Source organism: Mustelus asterias, chromosome 15, assembly GCF_964213995.1.
Source record: "Mustelus asterias chromosome 15, sMusAst1.hap1.1, whole genome shotgun sequence".
Taxonomy (NCBI): domain Eukaryota; kingdom Metazoa; phylum Chordata; class Chondrichthyes; order Carcharhiniformes; family Triakidae; genus Mustelus; species Mustelus asterias.
Window position 1 is genome coordinate 62,889,305 of NC_135815.1, and position 16,713 is coordinate 62,906,017.

Below are 16,713 nucleotides of genomic sequence, written 5' to 3' on the forward strand. Positions count from 1 at the left end.
GTTTCCAAATGTCTATATCTCACATGCGGATGTGCACGGAATCGTACTTCATTCTCAAGGTTTGAAGGCAAGGTTTGGCAAAAGCTGAACCAGGCTAAGGGAACCTACCAGGAACACACAGATAAGTACCCTCTCCCTCCTCATCCTTCCTCCCTCCCCCCACACCCCCGCTCTGAGGGTGGGGGGGAGGGGGGGGGGGGAGGTACATGCCCAGACAGAACCATGGCACTGTCCCTTGTCTGTGGCGGGAGGGAAGGGGGGCGGGGGGGGGTGGGGTGGGGAAAGAGTCCCCTTGTGCATGTGGGGGTAGACTCAGTGTGTGTGGGGAACAGTGTCCGTGTATGGTATCTGTGAGGGGGGTGGGGGGGGGGGGGTGGGAGCGGGAGTGGAGTTTCTTATCCAAGATCAGGGCACCCTTATCTCAGGATTGCAACCAAGTGCTACACACCGGCCTTCTCCTTGTAGCCTTCCACATACTTCCTTTTCAGATACACAAGTGGAGAATGAGGAAATGAGAACCCTCCATGACATCTGTCATGTCATAGAGGTCACCAGCATGGAAACAGGCCCTTCGGCCCAACTTGTCCATGCCGCCCTTTTTTAAAAATCCCTAAGCTAACCCCAATTGCCCGCATTTGGCCCATATCCCTCTATACCCATCTTATCCATGTAACTATCTAAATGCTTTTTAAAAGATAAAATTGTACCCGCCTCTACTACTACCTCTGGCAGCTTGTTCCAGACACTCACCACCCTCTGTGTGAAAAAGTTACCCCTCTGGACACTTTAGTATCTCTCCCCTCTCACCTTAAACCTATGCCCCCTAGTTTTAGATGTAATAAATTGATCATCATATCTCTGGCAGGTAAAACAGCCTCTTTGTGGAGATTGTATCATTTAATGTACAGGATGTTCCAATGTTTGTTATATTTGTTCCTGCCTAGTAACAATAGTGGGGCCCTCAAAGTGTTTTGATTGTTCACCAGGTAATTTAGAAGGTTAGTAAATGGGTCTTCTTAAGACAGTCAGTTTTGGGGAATCTCTAGCCAACAAGTGGCAAGTAGACAGGGAGACACAGAGATCTCTATTAAGTTAATTAAAAACTTAGAGAAAGGGCAAGTAAAAAGGGATGCTGGGGCAAAGGTACCCCTTTGGAGCAGAGGTGGGGTTTTTTGCCATTCTGAACAAGTGAGAGAGTTTACCTCAGAATCTAGGGAGAAGGAATTTTGGAATGAGAGGTTGAAATATTGTGAGGTAGGGCATTGTTAAAGCCATCCAAATAGACCAATGTTTGGAGAGAATTCCAAAGCAGGATCTTCAAAGGTAGAGACACCTAACCGTCACAACAAAGACAAAGTTTCAGTGAGCTTGATTGATTCACAGTGGGACTAATGTCTGGGTGATTTGTTGAGAAAGCCATAGAATCTGTTTCAGTTGCATCTGTCATTTACCCTGTAATGCCTGACTACATTCTACCGGTTAATTTACAAGTACCTTATATGTACTCTGAATGTTAGAGTATAAGATACATATTGTAAATTATTTTATCTTCCTGAACTTGTATGATAAAGTTTGTTTTCGTTTGTTCGTAACCCATGGAATCTTACGGCTTTATTGCAAATCAGGTGTCCTGAATCTCAACCTTTATCTACTTGAAACAAACACTATTGGTCCCAAACTGAACCTCCCTCACCAAGTCCCAACCATGGATCATAACATCAGCCACCTCCTCTGATGCTGCGGCAGTGCTCTGATTTTACATCAACAGTCCACTCCATAGTGATCTTCTCGCTCCCCCACGCGGTGCCCTGCTCTCGCTCTCTCTCGTTCCCCCACGCGGTGCCCTGCTCTCGCTCTCTCTCTCCCCCACGCGGCGCTCTGCTCACTCCCCCCCCCCCACAAACGCGGTGTTCTGCTCTCTCTCTCTCCCCCACGCAGCACTCTGCTCGCTCTCCCCCATGTGGCGCTCTGCTCGCTCTCTCTCTCCCCCCATGTGGCGCTCTGCTCACTCTCTTTCTCGCTCCCCCCATGTGGCGCTCTGCTCTCTCTCTTTCTCGCTCCCCCCATGTGGCGCTCTGCTCTCTCTCTCTCCCCCATGTGGCGCTCTGCTCGCTCTCTCTCTCCCCCCATGTGGCGCTCTGCTCTCTCTCTCTCTCCCCCATGTGGCGCTCTGCTCTCTCTCTCTCCCCCATGTGGCGCTCTGCTCGCTCGCTCTCTCCCCCCATGTGGCGCTCTGCTCGCTCTCTCTCTCCCCCCATGTGGCGCTCTGCTCTCTCTCTTTCTCGCTCCCCCCATGTGGCGCTCTGCTCTCTCTCTCTCTCCCCCCATGTGGCGCTCTGCTCTCTCTCCCCCCAAGTGGCGCTCTGCTCTCTCTCTTTCCCGCTCCCCCCATGTGGCGCTCTGCACTCTCTCTTTCTCGCTCCCCCCATGTGGCGCTCTGCTCTCTCTCTTTCTCGCTCCCCCCATGTGGCGCTCTGCTCTCTCTCTCTCTCTCTCCCCCCATGTGGCGCTCTGCTCTCTCTCTCTCTCCCCCCATGTGGCGCTCTGCTCTCTCTCTCTCTCCCCCCATGTGGCGCTCTGCTCTCTCTCTCTCTCCCCCCATGTGGCGCTCTGCTCTCTCTCCCCCCATGTGGCGCTCTGCTCTCTCTCTCTCTCCCCCCATGTGGCGCTCTGCTCTCTCTCTCCCCCATGTGGCGCTCTGCTCTCTCTCCCATGTGGCGCTCTGCTCTCTCTCTCTCCCCCATGTGGCGCTCTGCTCTCTCTCTCTCCCCCATGTGGCGCTCTGCTCTCTCTCTCTCTCTCCCATGTGGCGCTCTGCTCTCTCTCTCTCCCCCATGTGGCACTCTGCTCTCTCTCTCTCCCCCATGTGGCACTCTGCTCTCCCTCTCTCCCCCATGTGGCACTCTGCTCTCTCTCTCTCCCCCATGTGGCACTCGGCTCTCTCTCTCTCCCCCATGTGGCACTCGGCTCTCTCTCTCTCCCCCATGTGGCGCTCTGCTCTCTCTCTCTCTCCCATGTGGCGCTCTGCTCTCTCTCTCTCCCCCATGTGGTGCTCTGCTCTCTCTCTCTCTCCCATGTGGCGCTCTGCTCTCTCTCTCTCCCCCATGTGGCACTCTGCTCTCTCTCTCTCCCCCATGTGGCACTCTGCTCTCTATCTCCCCCCATGTGGCGCTCTGCTCTCTCTCCCCCCATGTGGCGCTCTGCTCTCTCTCTCTCTCCCCCCATGTGGCGCTCTACTCTCTCTCTCTCTCCCCCATGTGGCGCTCTGCTCTCTCTCTCTCCCCCATGTGGCGCTCTGCTCTCTCTCTCTCCCCCATGTGGCACTCTGCTCTCTCTCTCTCCCCCATGTGGCACTCTGCTCTCTATCTCCCCCCATGTGGCGCTCTGCTCTCTCTCCCCCCATGTGGCGCTCTGCTCTCTCTCTCTCTCCCCCCATGTGGCGCTCTACTCTCTCTCTCTCTCCCCCATGTGGCGCTCTGCTCTCTCTCTCTCCCCCATGTGGCGCTCTGCTCTCTCTCTCTCCCCCATGTGGCGCTCTGCTCTCTCTCTCTCCCCCATGTGGCGCTCTACTCTCTCTCTCTCTCCCATGTGGCGCTCTGCTCTCTCTCTCTCCCCCATGTGGCACTCTGCTCTCTCTCTCTCCCCCATGTGGCGCTCTGCTCTCTCTCCATGTGGCGCTCTGCTCTCTCTCTCTCCCTCCCATGTGGCGCTCTGCTCTCTCTCCATGTGGCGCTCTGCTCTCTCTCTCCCTCCCATGTGGCGCTCTGCTCTCTCTCTCTCCCCCATGTGGCGCTCTGCTCTCTCTCTCTCCATGTGGCGCTCTGCTCTCTCTCTCCCTCCCATGTGGCGCTCTGCTCTCTCTCTCTCCCCCATGTGGCGCTCTGCTCTCTCTCTCTCCCCCATGTGGCGCTCTGCTCTCTCTCTCTCCCCCATGTGGCACTCTGCTCTCTCTCTCTCCCCCATGTGGCGCTCTGCTCTCTCTCTCTCCCCCATGTGGCGCTCTGCTCTCTCTCTCCCCCATGTGGCGCTCTGCTCTCTCTCTCGCTCCCCACGCGGCACTCTGCTCTCTCTCCCCCATGTGGCGCTCTGCTCTCTCTCTCGCTCCCCACGCGGCACTCTGCTCTCTCTCCCCCATGTGGCGCTCTGCTCTCTCTCTCTCCCCCATGTGGCGCTCTGCTCTCTCTCTCTCCCCCATGTGGCGCTCTGCTCTCTCTCTCTCCCCCATGTGGCGCTCTGCTCTCTCTCTCTCCCCCATGTGGTGCTCTGCTCTCTCTCTCGCTCCCCACGCGGCACTCTGCTCTCTCCCCCATGTGGCGCTCTGCTCTCTCTCTCTCCCCCATGTGGCGCTCTGCTCTCTCTCTCTCTCCCCATGTGGCGCTCTGCTCTCTCTCTCGCTCCCCACGCGGCACTCTGCTCGCTCTCTCTCCCCACGCGGCGCTCTGCTCACTCCCTCTAGTTCCCCAACGCGGCGTTCCATTCTCCCTCTCTTCCCCCTTAACAGCGCTCTGCTTTTTCTCTCTCTCTCCCCATGCGGTGCTCTGTTCTCTCTCGCTCGCCCACGCAGCACTCTGCTTCTCTCTCTCCCCATGCGGCGCTCTGCTCTCTCTTTCTCTCTCGTTCCCCATAAGACGCTCGACTCTCTCTCTCTATGTGGCTCTCTGCTTTCTCTCTCGCTCCCCCACGTGGCGCTCTGCTCTCTCTCACTGCCCACACAGAGCTCTGCTCTCTCTCCCCCCTCACGCGGGGCTCTGCTCTCTCTCTCTCTCTCACACCCGCTCTGCTCCTGCTCGCCCGCCCTCCCTCCTCCCTCCACTCTGCTCTTGCTCCCCCGCCCTTCTTTCCCTCCACCCCCCCGTCCGGCGCTCTGCTCCTGCTCGCTCACTCCCTCCCCCGCCCGCCACCCTGTCTGCTGTCTCTCTCACCCCCCCACCCCGCATGGCGCTCCGCCCGCTCGCGCTCCCTCCCCGCGTGGCACTCCGCCCGCTCGCGCTCCCTCCCCCACGCGGCACTCTGCCCGCTCGCGCTCCCTCCCCGCGTGGCACTCCGCCCGCTCGCGCTCCCTCCCCCACGCGGCACTCCGCCCGCTCGCGCTCCCTCCCCGCTCGCGCTCCCTCCCCCACGCGGCACTCTGCTCGCTCGCGCTCCCCCCACGCGGCATTCTGCTCACTCTCTCCCCCGCGCGGCACTCTGCTTGCTCTCTCTCTCGCTCCCCCATGTGGCACTCTGCTATTTCTCTCGCTCCCCACGCAGCTCTCTGCTCTCTCTCTCGTTTCCCCACGCGGCACTCTACTCTCTTTCTCTCCCCCCCCCTATGCGGCGCTCTGCTCTCTCTCTCTCCCCCCCCTCCCCCCCTATGCGGCGCTCTGCTCTCTCTCTCCCCCTCCCCACCTATGCGGCGCTCTGCTATCTCTCTCGCTCCCCACGTGGTGCTCTGCTCACTCTCTCCCCCCTACGCGGTGCTCTGCTCTCTCTCTCTCTTGCTCCCCCACACAGCACTCTGCTATCTCTCTCGCTCCCCATGCTGTGCTCTGTTTCGCTTGCTCTCTCTTGCTCCCCCATACAGCGCTCTGCTCGCTCTGTTTCTCTCGCTCCATCATGTGGCGCTCTATTGCTCTCGCTCCTCCATGAGGCGCTCTGCCCTCTCTATTCCGCCCCCCCCCCACAACGCGACGCTCTGCTATCTCTCTTGCTTCCCACACAGTGCTCTGCTCACTTTCTCTCTCTCACCATCTCACGTGGCACTCTCTCACTCACCCACACGGTGCTCTGCTCTCTCTCCCTCGCTCCCCCAGGCAGCGCTCTGCTATCTCTCTCGCTCCCCACACAGTGCTCTGCTCGCTTTTCTCTCTCGCTCCCCACGGAGCGCTCTGCTTGCTCTCTCTCTCACTCCCCCAGGCAGCGCTCTGCTATCTCTCTCGCTCCCCACGGAGCGCTCTGCTTGCTCTCTCTCACTCCCCCAGGCAGCGCTCTGCTATCTCTCTCGCTCCCCACGGAGCGCTCTGCTTGCGCTCTCTCTCACTCCCCCAGGCAGTGCTCGGCTATCTCTCTTGCTCCCCACGCGATGCTCTGCTCGCTTTTCTCTCTCCCTCCCCCATGCAACGCTCTGCTTGCTCTCTCTCACTCCCCATGCAGCACTCTGCTTGCTCTCTCACATGGCGCTCTATCGCTCTCACTCCCCACGCGGTGCTCTGCTCACTCGCTCTCTCTCCCGCTCCCCCACATGGCGCTCTGCTATCACCTTGCTCCCCACGCGGTGCTCCGCTCGCTCTCTCTCTCGCACGCGCGCGTCCCCACCCCCACCACCACGCAGCACTCTGCTCTCTGATGCTGCTGCTATGTTCTGCTCTATATCTCAGTTCTCTCCTGCAATGCCTGGAGGGCTACTTGGATGAGATACCATTTGAATTGTTGTCCCAGCAAAAGGCAGTGCCTAAAATTAGAGGGGCAGTCAGGAAAAAAGGGAAACGGAAGGAAAATAATTTTCCAGGGCATGGTGAAGAAGCAGGAATGTGGATAACCGGATAGCTCTGCAGAATAGCAGACACAGGTACAGTCAGCCAAATGGGCTCCTTATTCTGTATCATTTTACAGTGGTGGGGTTGCTGATCCTTATTTAAAACATGCTGGGATAACAAACAGAATTTTAAAAACTATTTCTTGTCAAGCATTTTCAGATATAGTAATGTTTTTTAACAACTCTGACCTGTTAAAGAATTTAAAAAAACTTAAGGTTTATAAAACATCTGTCAATCTATATTAGTTTACATTTGGAAAAAATAGTGACTCATGATTTTTATAGCAAATCTCTTGATCTTTAAGTTTGTCTCTTGATTTATGAGACAGTGGGCTTGGCATTACTGTGTCTCTGGTGACTGTGAAGAATGTTAGTAATGCAGTGTAGCAGTGATATTTCTTCACTGAACTCACTCCCTTTATTTGACTCACAGAAATGACAATCCATTATAAAATTTTAATCAAAGCACACAACAGATAAAACCTCTTAATTCCCACACAACTTCTGACAATTTTCAGCACAGCAAGTATATAAAACAACAAAGCCATATCTTTCCAATTTAACATGAACACGCACACACAAAGCTTTTGACATTCATGGGTTGTAAACAAAACACCCAGAAGCCGATTGTCATCAGAATTAACAGCAGAGGAAGGTTATTGAATGCAGCATCACTAATTTCAGTCCTTCGAATTGGAACTGTAGTTTATTCCTGACAACGCTACTTCATTTGAATCATCATAATTTCAATTTTTAACATGAAGAATAACTTAAAGTTTATTCCATCAGTGTCACAAGTAGGCTTATATCAACACTACATTGAAGTTTCTGTGAAAATCCCCTGGTCGCCACACTCCGACGCCTGTTTGGGTACACTGAGGGAGAATTTAGCATGGTCAGTGCACCTAACCAGCACGTCTTTCTGACTGCGGGAGCAAACTGGAGCACCCGGAGGAAACCTACGCAGACATGGAGAGAACGTGCAGATTCCCCACAGACAGTGACCCAAGCCGGGAATTGAACCTGGGTCCCTGGCGCTGTGGGGCAGCAGTGCCAGCCACTGTGCCACCCCTTGGAACTATCAGCAACAGATTGTAAAGATAATTGTAGTTTCAACACAGTGCTTTATTTGGAATGACTTTTCAGTACCAGGCATTAAAAACATACCAGACTCTGGTGTTCTTTGGAAAACTGAAACACTCCATTTGCTATCTCTGTCTCCTTGTGAAGTCCGAACAGAGAATTCGTATATGGAATCTGATGTGAGCATGTCAATCAGAACTCGCCTGTATATCTTTGATATCTTATATTCCCATTTGGCTGATTCTCCTTTCTCTCTGTATCTAACAGTGTAATATCTGGAAGGGGAAAAAGAATGAAAATGTTAGTCTTGCATGAAATTTACTGCTTTGAACCATCACTTACAGGTAACCCATGGTGAATGCACAAAAAAATATGGCAGGTTAAAGACAAAATCCATCAGTCCAGCATTGCAAGCCATTTAGACTATTCGCTTCCTCCATCTTTGAACTATTGTTTGATGCCAAATGGCAATTTCCAATCAAGGATATGACTACCAAGGTAGACAATCTTACTTCTCCTGAGCCAGCTGTTGATTCAAAGTATATTCAGCACATGCCATTTATGGAATCCCTGTCAACCCTTGGCACTGTGATACAACAGTGTGCCACCCTGCCACCCCGTGAATGATTTAAGATTCAATGGATATTTTGTGGCTTCATATAGTCAACTTCTGGCTGTGCAAATGCACATCTCCATCCAGCTACAGAGAAGCCATATATAGTCACATTCTCTTGTCAATGTACCTTAACTCAAGCCCCACACTAAAGCTATTCAAATCAACAGTTCGACCAATATCAGAGAATAAAGGTTTCCCCTCTGGTGCAGATCAATTAACACGAGGCATGGTTTGTTTAAACATAAGATGTCATCTAAAGTTCACAATGTTTTAGCCATTGCTTGAAACTGATTTATAAACAAACACCTCATCGTTTTGGCCATTCTGACAGCTCCAGGCTCAATGGAGCTCTGTCATAAAATAAAACAATTTTGCTTCTTCACGCACAACTGCTTTCCTGTGCTCAGCTATCTTCATTGTTAATTGTGCAACAGAAAGTCAAATCTGAACCATTTAATATTAAACTGTAGTTCAAATAAATAAAATCCATAGATATTACAGGTTCTAAAAATGAGAATTAGCAAAATGTTACAGGATTCTGGATAGATTTGATAGGGTGGAACTGTTCTTACTTGTGAAATGATCGAGAATGAGGAGGCACAGGATTAAAATAATTGGCAAAAGAAGCAAAAAAGTGATATGAGAAAACCTTTTTTGAGCAGCAAGTGGTTAAAGTCTGGAATGCACTGCTGTGGGGGGTGAAGGCGCAGGTTAAATCAAAGCATTCAAAATGCAATTAGACTATTATCTGAAAAGGAAGAATGTGCAGGGTTACAGAGTGAAGGCAGGTGAATGGCACTAAGTGAATTGCTTATTTGGAGAGCCAGTGCGGACACAATGGGTCGAATGACCTCCTGTGCTGTAACAATTCTGTGATTCTGTTTCACACAGCCATGAAAAAAGGCTGAGAGGAGATTTGATAGAGGTAATAAAGATCATGGGGGGTGTAAGGTTTGGGGTTTAGAGGTCTAAAGCCCTTCTAACTAAATGTGCATTTGTTTGTGATGGAATATAAACTTCTGGAGTTGATGATCCATAAAGCTGAGATTGTTGCAAAGGTGGACTGACACGAAATTAATTGTGTCCTATAGTCATAGAAACCATAGAAACCCTACAGTGCAGAAGGAGGCCATTCGGCCCATCGAGTCTGCACCGACCACAATCCCACCCAGGCCCTACCCCCACATACTTACCCACTAATCCCTCTAACCTACGCATCTCAGGATTCTAAGGGGTAATTTTTAACCTGGCCAATCAACCTAACCCGCACATCTTTGGACTGTGGGAGGAAACCGGAGCACCCGGAGGAAACCCACGCAGACACGAGGAGAATATGCAAACTCCACACAGACAGTGACCCAAGCCGGGAATCGAACCGAGGTCCCTGGAGCTGTGAAGCAGCAGTGCTAACCACTGTGCTACCGTGCCGCCCTCCTGATCTAAGATCAGGAAGTCAGTAGGATGAGTGAATTCTGACCAACTTCAAAAAAGGAAGGAGATACGGCCGAATGGGGGATAGAAGCTGAGAAATTGCAATTCTCATTGGCACAGAGATACCATGGTTTCTGGACACTGTTCAACATCACTTCAAAAACAAAGAGAGAACTTGTCTGTATTGACAACACTAAGATTTCTTGGGATCTTGAGCGAAGAAAAATTGGTATGTTGTCTTCACTGCTTCTTGTTAAGTCTGTGTAAAATCTTGCTTAATAAATTCTACTTCATTCATAAATACTAGTTATTTGCACCTTGTGAGTCAAACACAACTAAGAACCCAGTGTAAGAAATTAAAAATTTTGACCTGAGAGTTTGTTTTTAGTTAGAAGGGCTTTAGACCTCTAAACCCCAAACCTTACACCCCTCATGGTCTTTATTACCTCTATCAAATTTCCTCTCAGCCTTTTTTCATCCAAGGAACAGTCTCAACTTTACCAATCAGTATAACTGAAGTTTCTGAAAGGGTTGAAAACACTAAAATCACTGAAAGAAGTGGAGTTTCCCTGGGAAGCTGCTGTGAAGATGTTTCAGTGCAGTTCCCACTTGCTGCACAAACAAGCTGACCAAAAGACAAGAGCCTGGTAACCACAGGGTGGTAGGCATAACAGCAGATGTAGATGTTAAGATGATGTAGCCATGTAGATTAGTTTCATTAGTGAATAATCATTATAAATAGGCAAGCATATAGGAGGCTGTAACTAGTTAACTATATTCACCTGGCATAAATAAATAATCAGAACTACTAGTTGTAATTGGATATCAATGACTTCAGAACAAATGTTGTGATGGTAAATGCAAATCACTTGTGAGATAATCAAAGGTATAACTGCCCATGCCATGCATCAGTCAGGAAGTCTGTATGTCTCCTTGTGGAAGGCAGACTTCCTCACTATAGCTTGAATAAAGGCCAATTTAAAACTCTGGAAGCGTTGTCTGGTTTGTCAAGGGTACAAAGTGTGAATTCACCAGAAGTTACCAAGAGAAAGTAACTCAACAAAGACAGAAGCTGAAAGATTGAGGCCAAAACAAAGTCAAGAAGAAGATATGGAAGATGAGGGTGCTAACATTGTGATGAAGGGTCAATATTGAAGTCGGCATCTAAGATCAAGAAGTAGTTTAATTAAATTGGGTTTAACAAATTGAGGTTTTCAGGGTTAAATCTTAAACTTCTGAGAATTCTAGTTAGTCTATTAAACAGAAAAATGGCAGGACACCTCAGTCTTGTGGACCATGCATTCTGCTCCACATATGAACACCAGGAGACTTGTGCAGAAAAATATTTTTATGCAAATGAGTATTTCGGATATGGAAAGCACTGCCTGAGACCATGGTGGAGGCAGGGGAATTAGCCGGGTAAATACATGGTGTTATGGGAATAGTGCAGTGGTGGGCATGAGTAAGATGCTGAGTTGGTACAGACTTGATGGACCAAATGGCCTCCTTCTGCATTGTAGGGATTCTATGACTCTGGCCATGAAAATTTCTGTCTGTTCCCTCAACTATTGAATCTCCTATCACTATTGCTCTTCTCTGTGCTCCCCTGTACAGCTGAGCCAGCTGTGGTGCCATGGATTTGGCTCTGGCTGCAGCCGGATGTCTTTGTAAACATCTATTTTAATAAGCTATTTTTATCGAATACTAACCTTAACAATCTTGTTCAAAACTTTCTTCCCATTTTCTTTTTCTGTTTCTCTCGTCTATGGCTCTCGTGTGGCTTTTGCTACCAAATAAACCTGTTGGACTTTAACCTGGTGTTGTTAAACTTCTTACTGTGTTTACCCCAGTCCAACGCCGGCATCTCCATATCATCTCTCGTCTATCCCATTTATCCTTTTGCCTCTCTGCCAATCACTGTTTATTGGACTCCCTTAACCGGAGAAACCCTATGGGCTCTGGACTTGCTGACATTTGTAGGTGGTGGTGTCGTGGTATTGTCACAGGAACAGCATATCCTATGGGGAACCAGTGCATCCCTGACACTAACTTGCAGATTTTCGCATTTAACTGTTGAGATGGATCCAGATAGAACATAGAAAAGCTACAGCACAAACAGGCCCTTCGGCCCACAAGTTGCGCCGAACAATTTCCTTACCTTCTAGGCTCATCTATAATCCTCTATCTTACTGACCTCCATGAACCTATCCAAAGGTCTCTTAAAAGACTCAATCGAATCCGCTTCCACCTCCACTACAGGCAGCCGATTCCACGCACCCACCACCCTCTGAGTGAAAAACTTACCCCTAACATCTCCTCTATACCTACTCCCCAGCACCCTAAACCTGTGGCCTCTCGTGACAACCATTTCAGCCCTGGGTAAAAGCCTCTGAGAATCCACTCTATCAATACCTGTCAACATATTACTGTCAGATTCAGAGGAAAAATCAGAACAATTTCACTGTAAAATCTGGACCAGTGTCTCATCAGAAATGCATAGAAACAACAAAATATCAAAAGCAAGACCCCAGTTTATCAGGTATGCAGCTGTCACATATTGAAATTCCAGGCCTGATTTCCCTGTGATTTCCTATCCATTAAAATCAATGGGTAGAATCTATCCAATTTTCTGATTTGGTTAATTCTGTGCTAGACCTTGCTGGCAGTGTATGGCCCATCGAGATCAGTGTTTCAATGTATTTAAGAGCACTGAACTACATATCAAGTTACCACAGCTGACTTCTGAAATGACCAAATAAGCTGTTCAGTTGTATTAAACAACTACTAAAGTATATAAAAATAAAATTGGATGAACCACTTGCCATCGACCTAATATCAGGGGACAGCTGCCAACATTGGGAAACCAGTTCCACAAAGCAGTCAAACTGCAGCTTGTCATTGTCATTCCATTGGCAGGTCAGACTTATGATGTGGAGATGCCGGCGTTGGACTGGGGTAAACACAGTAAGAGTTTTAAGAACACCAGGTTAAAGTCCAACAGGTTTATTTGGTAGCAAATGCCATTAGCTTTCAGAGCCCTGCTCCTTCGTCAGATGGAATGGATATCTCACTCCATCTGACGAAGGAGCAGGGCTCCGAAAGCTAATGGTATTTGCTACCAAATAAACCTGTTGGACTTTAACCTGGTGTTGTTAAAACTCTTACCGAGGTCAGACTTATAGCAGAGATAGCAGCACAGAGATATACAAGGAATGGCCCTGGGAGTCTTCAACACAGAGTCTGAAGGAAACCTCCTGCGGTTTCCTTCATTAGCTGAGGAGAGATTGGAGAAACCTGATTTGTTCTCACTGGAACAATAGAGGTTGAGGGGGCAACCTGATAGAAGTCTACAAGATTATGAGGGGCATGGACAGAGTGGATAGTCAGAAGCTTTTTCCCAGGGTGGAAGAGTCAATTATTAGGCGGCATAGGTTTTAAGGTGCGAGGGGCAAGGCTTAAAGGAGATATACAAGGCAAGTTTTTTTATGCAGATGGTGGTGGGTGCCTGGAACTCGCTGCCGGGGGAGTTAGTGGAAGCAGATACGATAGTGACTTTTAAGGGGCGTCTTGACAAATACATGAAGGATAGGGAATTTTAGTTCAGTTGGGCAGCATGGTCGGTGCAGGCTTGGAGGGCCGAAGGGCCTGTGCTGTAATTTTCTTTGTTCAGATGTGAATGGTGATGAACAATTAAATAACTGAAGAAGGTGGCTGGATGCACAGAGCCATCCTCAAATGAAAGGTGAACCCAGCATGTATTCAGACAAGACTGAAGTATTTGCACCCATCTTCAGTCAAGTGCCAAATGGATAATGCATCTTGCCCCTCCTCCTTGAAGTCTCACAATCACAGATTATAGTCTTCAGCCAATATGATTCACTCAAAATGATATCAAGATCACACTGGATATGGCAAAGCCCACAGGCCCAACATCACAGTGACTGTAGTGCTAAAGACTTGTGCTCAATATCTAGATGCACCTTTATCCAAACCGTCACAGATGCCAACACTAACATTAATGCGACAAAGGGAATATTGTCCAGTTAAGGCTTATCCACAAAAAGCATGGCAAATTCAATCAGCCCCTCCTCCCCCAGCCCAAACTACCCTTGAAATAAAGGCAACATTTGACAGTAAAGGGGTTCTAAAGGATCAGAGTGAAACCTCTCCACCAGCTAAAGTCATGTCCAGCGCAAAGGAAGATAGTTATGGTTGTTGCAGGCATTCAGAACATTGCTGCAGGGGTTCCTCAGGGTATGATCCTTTAGCTTAACCAGTTTCATCCATTACCTTCCTTCCACAGAAGATCAGAATTCCAGATGTTTATGGACGACTATTTCTGGATTCAGTACCATTCACTATTTCTCAGATACAAAAATACTTTGTGCATCATGCAGAAAGGTCTGAACAACATCCAGGCTTTAGCTGATAAGTGACAAGTAACATGTATGCCTTTCAACTGTGAGGCAATGATAATCTCCAGCAAGTGAATCAAACTACCTTCCTTTGATGTTCAGCAGCATTATCATCACTGAACCCATCACACCAACCCTGATCCCCCTCCCTTGTATGGCCCTCCTACACAATCAAGATCTAAGGATCACTATTGATCAGAAACTGAAGGAGAACAGCCCCATCAATACTTTAACTACAAGAGCAGATCAGAAGCCAGTATTCTGCAGTAAATGACTCATGTGCCGACTCCCTACAGCTTGTCCGCTAACTACGAGATACAAGTCAGGAGTGTGGTGGATCATTCTCCACTTGTCTGGATGAGTACACCTCCAACAACACTCATAAAACTCAAAACCATCCAGGACAAAACAGCATTATTTATCAGCCTTATCCACCATCTTAAAAATTCACTCCTCCATCACCAATGTACAGTGGCTACAGTGTGTCTTATCTACTTCAGCAACTTGCCAAAACTCCTTCTACAGGACTTCTCAAATCCACAATCTCTACCTAGAAAGTCAGGGAAACAGTTGAATGAGAAAATCACCATTTTCACATTCCTCTTCTAGTCACACACCAATGGCTTATCACCTTCTCATGGGCAATGATAGGCAATACATCTGTGTTTGACAGTGATGCCTATATCCATGAATGAATAAAAGCATAATTTAGAAAGTATTCTGTGGCATTGGTCTAAAATGATAGCAGTGTTAAAACTTTGCGTGCATAGTAGGAAGGCATTTCCAGGCCTGTAATAATAATTATCTGACTCTGGTTTAATAGCTGTCGAAAGAGTGTAGTGTAATAATTTTTTTACAGAAGAATGGAATAAATAGGAATAGTCTGCAGAGGATTTGGAGTTTAAAAGTTACCATGTCATCAAGAATTTCTGTAAATATTCAGATAATTCTGGCAACTTTGATCACCAGAGATAATAGTGTGACTAAAACTTCAAGAATATGTGGGCATGCATCCAATTATAGAAATGAGTTTGAAGTCGCTGTATCATTTCTGTTGGCTTGTGCAACTTTTAATTCCAAATGTTTAATGCACTTCCCTTTCTCTCCCTAGGGCATTAAACATCTTGCTATTTCTTTTGCAGACAAGAAGCGGCTTAATCCTAGTATGCTGTATTTCTGTTGCCACATCTTCATTGCAGTGGATGAATCAGAGTATATATATATATATATACACACGTCTCATTGACAAATACTTTCATTCTGAAAGGAATCTCAGTGTAGAATAGAAACACTTAATGCCATTACACAAAACCTTCTTCTATGTCTATTTACACACACATTCTACACTCCAGAGTTGAATAATTTATTTATTTAATCAAACTAAGCATCACTGCATTCTTTCCAATGAATGTGTTCTCTGGGAGGTGTTGTAGCAAAGGGACTAGTGTTGTCACAAATGTGTAGTTAAGTTGTAGATTTTGAAGGACCACTGTTTGAAAAGCACATGTTTACTCAACAAAAAAATCTTTTAAAAAGCCTTCGTTGAGAAAAGGGACACATGGACAGACAACCTGGCACCTTTATTGATGGTTTGAAATCTTATCAAACTGCTCATCTCAAAAAGGATCACAAAAAACATTTTGAAATTCAATGAATGTTCCACAAGTGTAAACAAGATACTTCCACTTGCCGGACTTCTTCCAGAACAAAGACAACTAACTGATAAATGACCTGAAAAGAAAATGACCCCAGGTCGGAGAAAAGCTGTTTGATTTGCTTTGATTTATTCTTGTCACACGTATTAGTATACAGTAAAAAGTATTGTTTCTTGCAGGCTATAAGACATAGGAGCGGAAGTAAGGCCATTCGGCCCATCGAGTCCACTCCACCATTCAATCATGGTTGATTTCAACTCCATTTACCCGCTCTCTCCCCATAGCCCTTAATTCCTCGAGAAATCAAGAATTTATCAATTTCTGTCTTGAAGACGCTCAACGTCTCGGCCTCCACAGCCCTCTGTGGCAATGAATTCCACAGACCCACCACTCTCTGGCTGAAGAAATTTCTCCTCATCTCTGTTCTAAAGTGACTCCCTTTTATTCTAAGGCTGTGCCCCCGCGTCCTAGTCTCCCCTGTTAATGGAAACAACTTCCCTACGTCCATCCTATTTAAGCCGTTCATTATCTTGTAAGTTTCTATCAGATCTCCCCTCAACCTCCTAAACTCCAATGAATATAATCCCACGATCCTCAGACGTTCATCGTATGTCAGGCCTACCATTCCTGGGATCATCCGTGTGAATCTCCGCTGGACCCGCTCCAGTGCCAGTATGTCCTTCCTGAGGTGTGGGGCCCAAAATTGCTCACAGTACTCCAAATGGGGCCTAACCAGTGCTTTATAAAGCCTCAGAAGTACATCCCTGCTTTTGTATTCCAAGCCTCTTGAGATAAATGACAACATTACATTTGCTTTCTTAATTACGGACTCAACCTGCAAGTTTACCTTTAGAGAATCCTGGACTAGGACTCCCAAGTCCCTTTGCACTTTAGCATTATGAATTTTGTCACCGTTTAGAAAATAGTCCATGCCTCTATTCTTTTTTCCAAAGTGTACGACCTCGCACTTGCCCACGTTGAATTTCATCAGCCACTTCT

At 47.9% G+C, this 16,713-nt stretch overlaps 1 protein-coding gene across 4 annotated transcripts in view; it reads right to left on the bottom strand.

Moving 5' to 3' along the window:
- fndc1 (fibronectin type III domain containing 1) overlaps window positions 1–16,713 on the bottom strand; it is a 291,318-nt gene that overhangs the window by 116,794 nt on the left and 157,811 nt on the right. For 3 of the 4 annotated variants that reach the window (XR_013499658.1, XM_078229984.1, XM_078229982.1), the window contains exon 8: window positions 7,682–7,872. Coding sequence is in view for 2 of the 4 variants with exons in the window: in XM_078229984.1 (XP_078086110.1) it covers window positions 7,682–7,872 (191 nt within the window). In the remaining 2 variants the exon portion in view is untranslated. Of the gene's footprint in view, window positions 1–7,681; window positions 7,873–16,713 lie in introns of those variants that run through there. The other variant, XM_078229985.1, reaches the window with a different exon arrangement.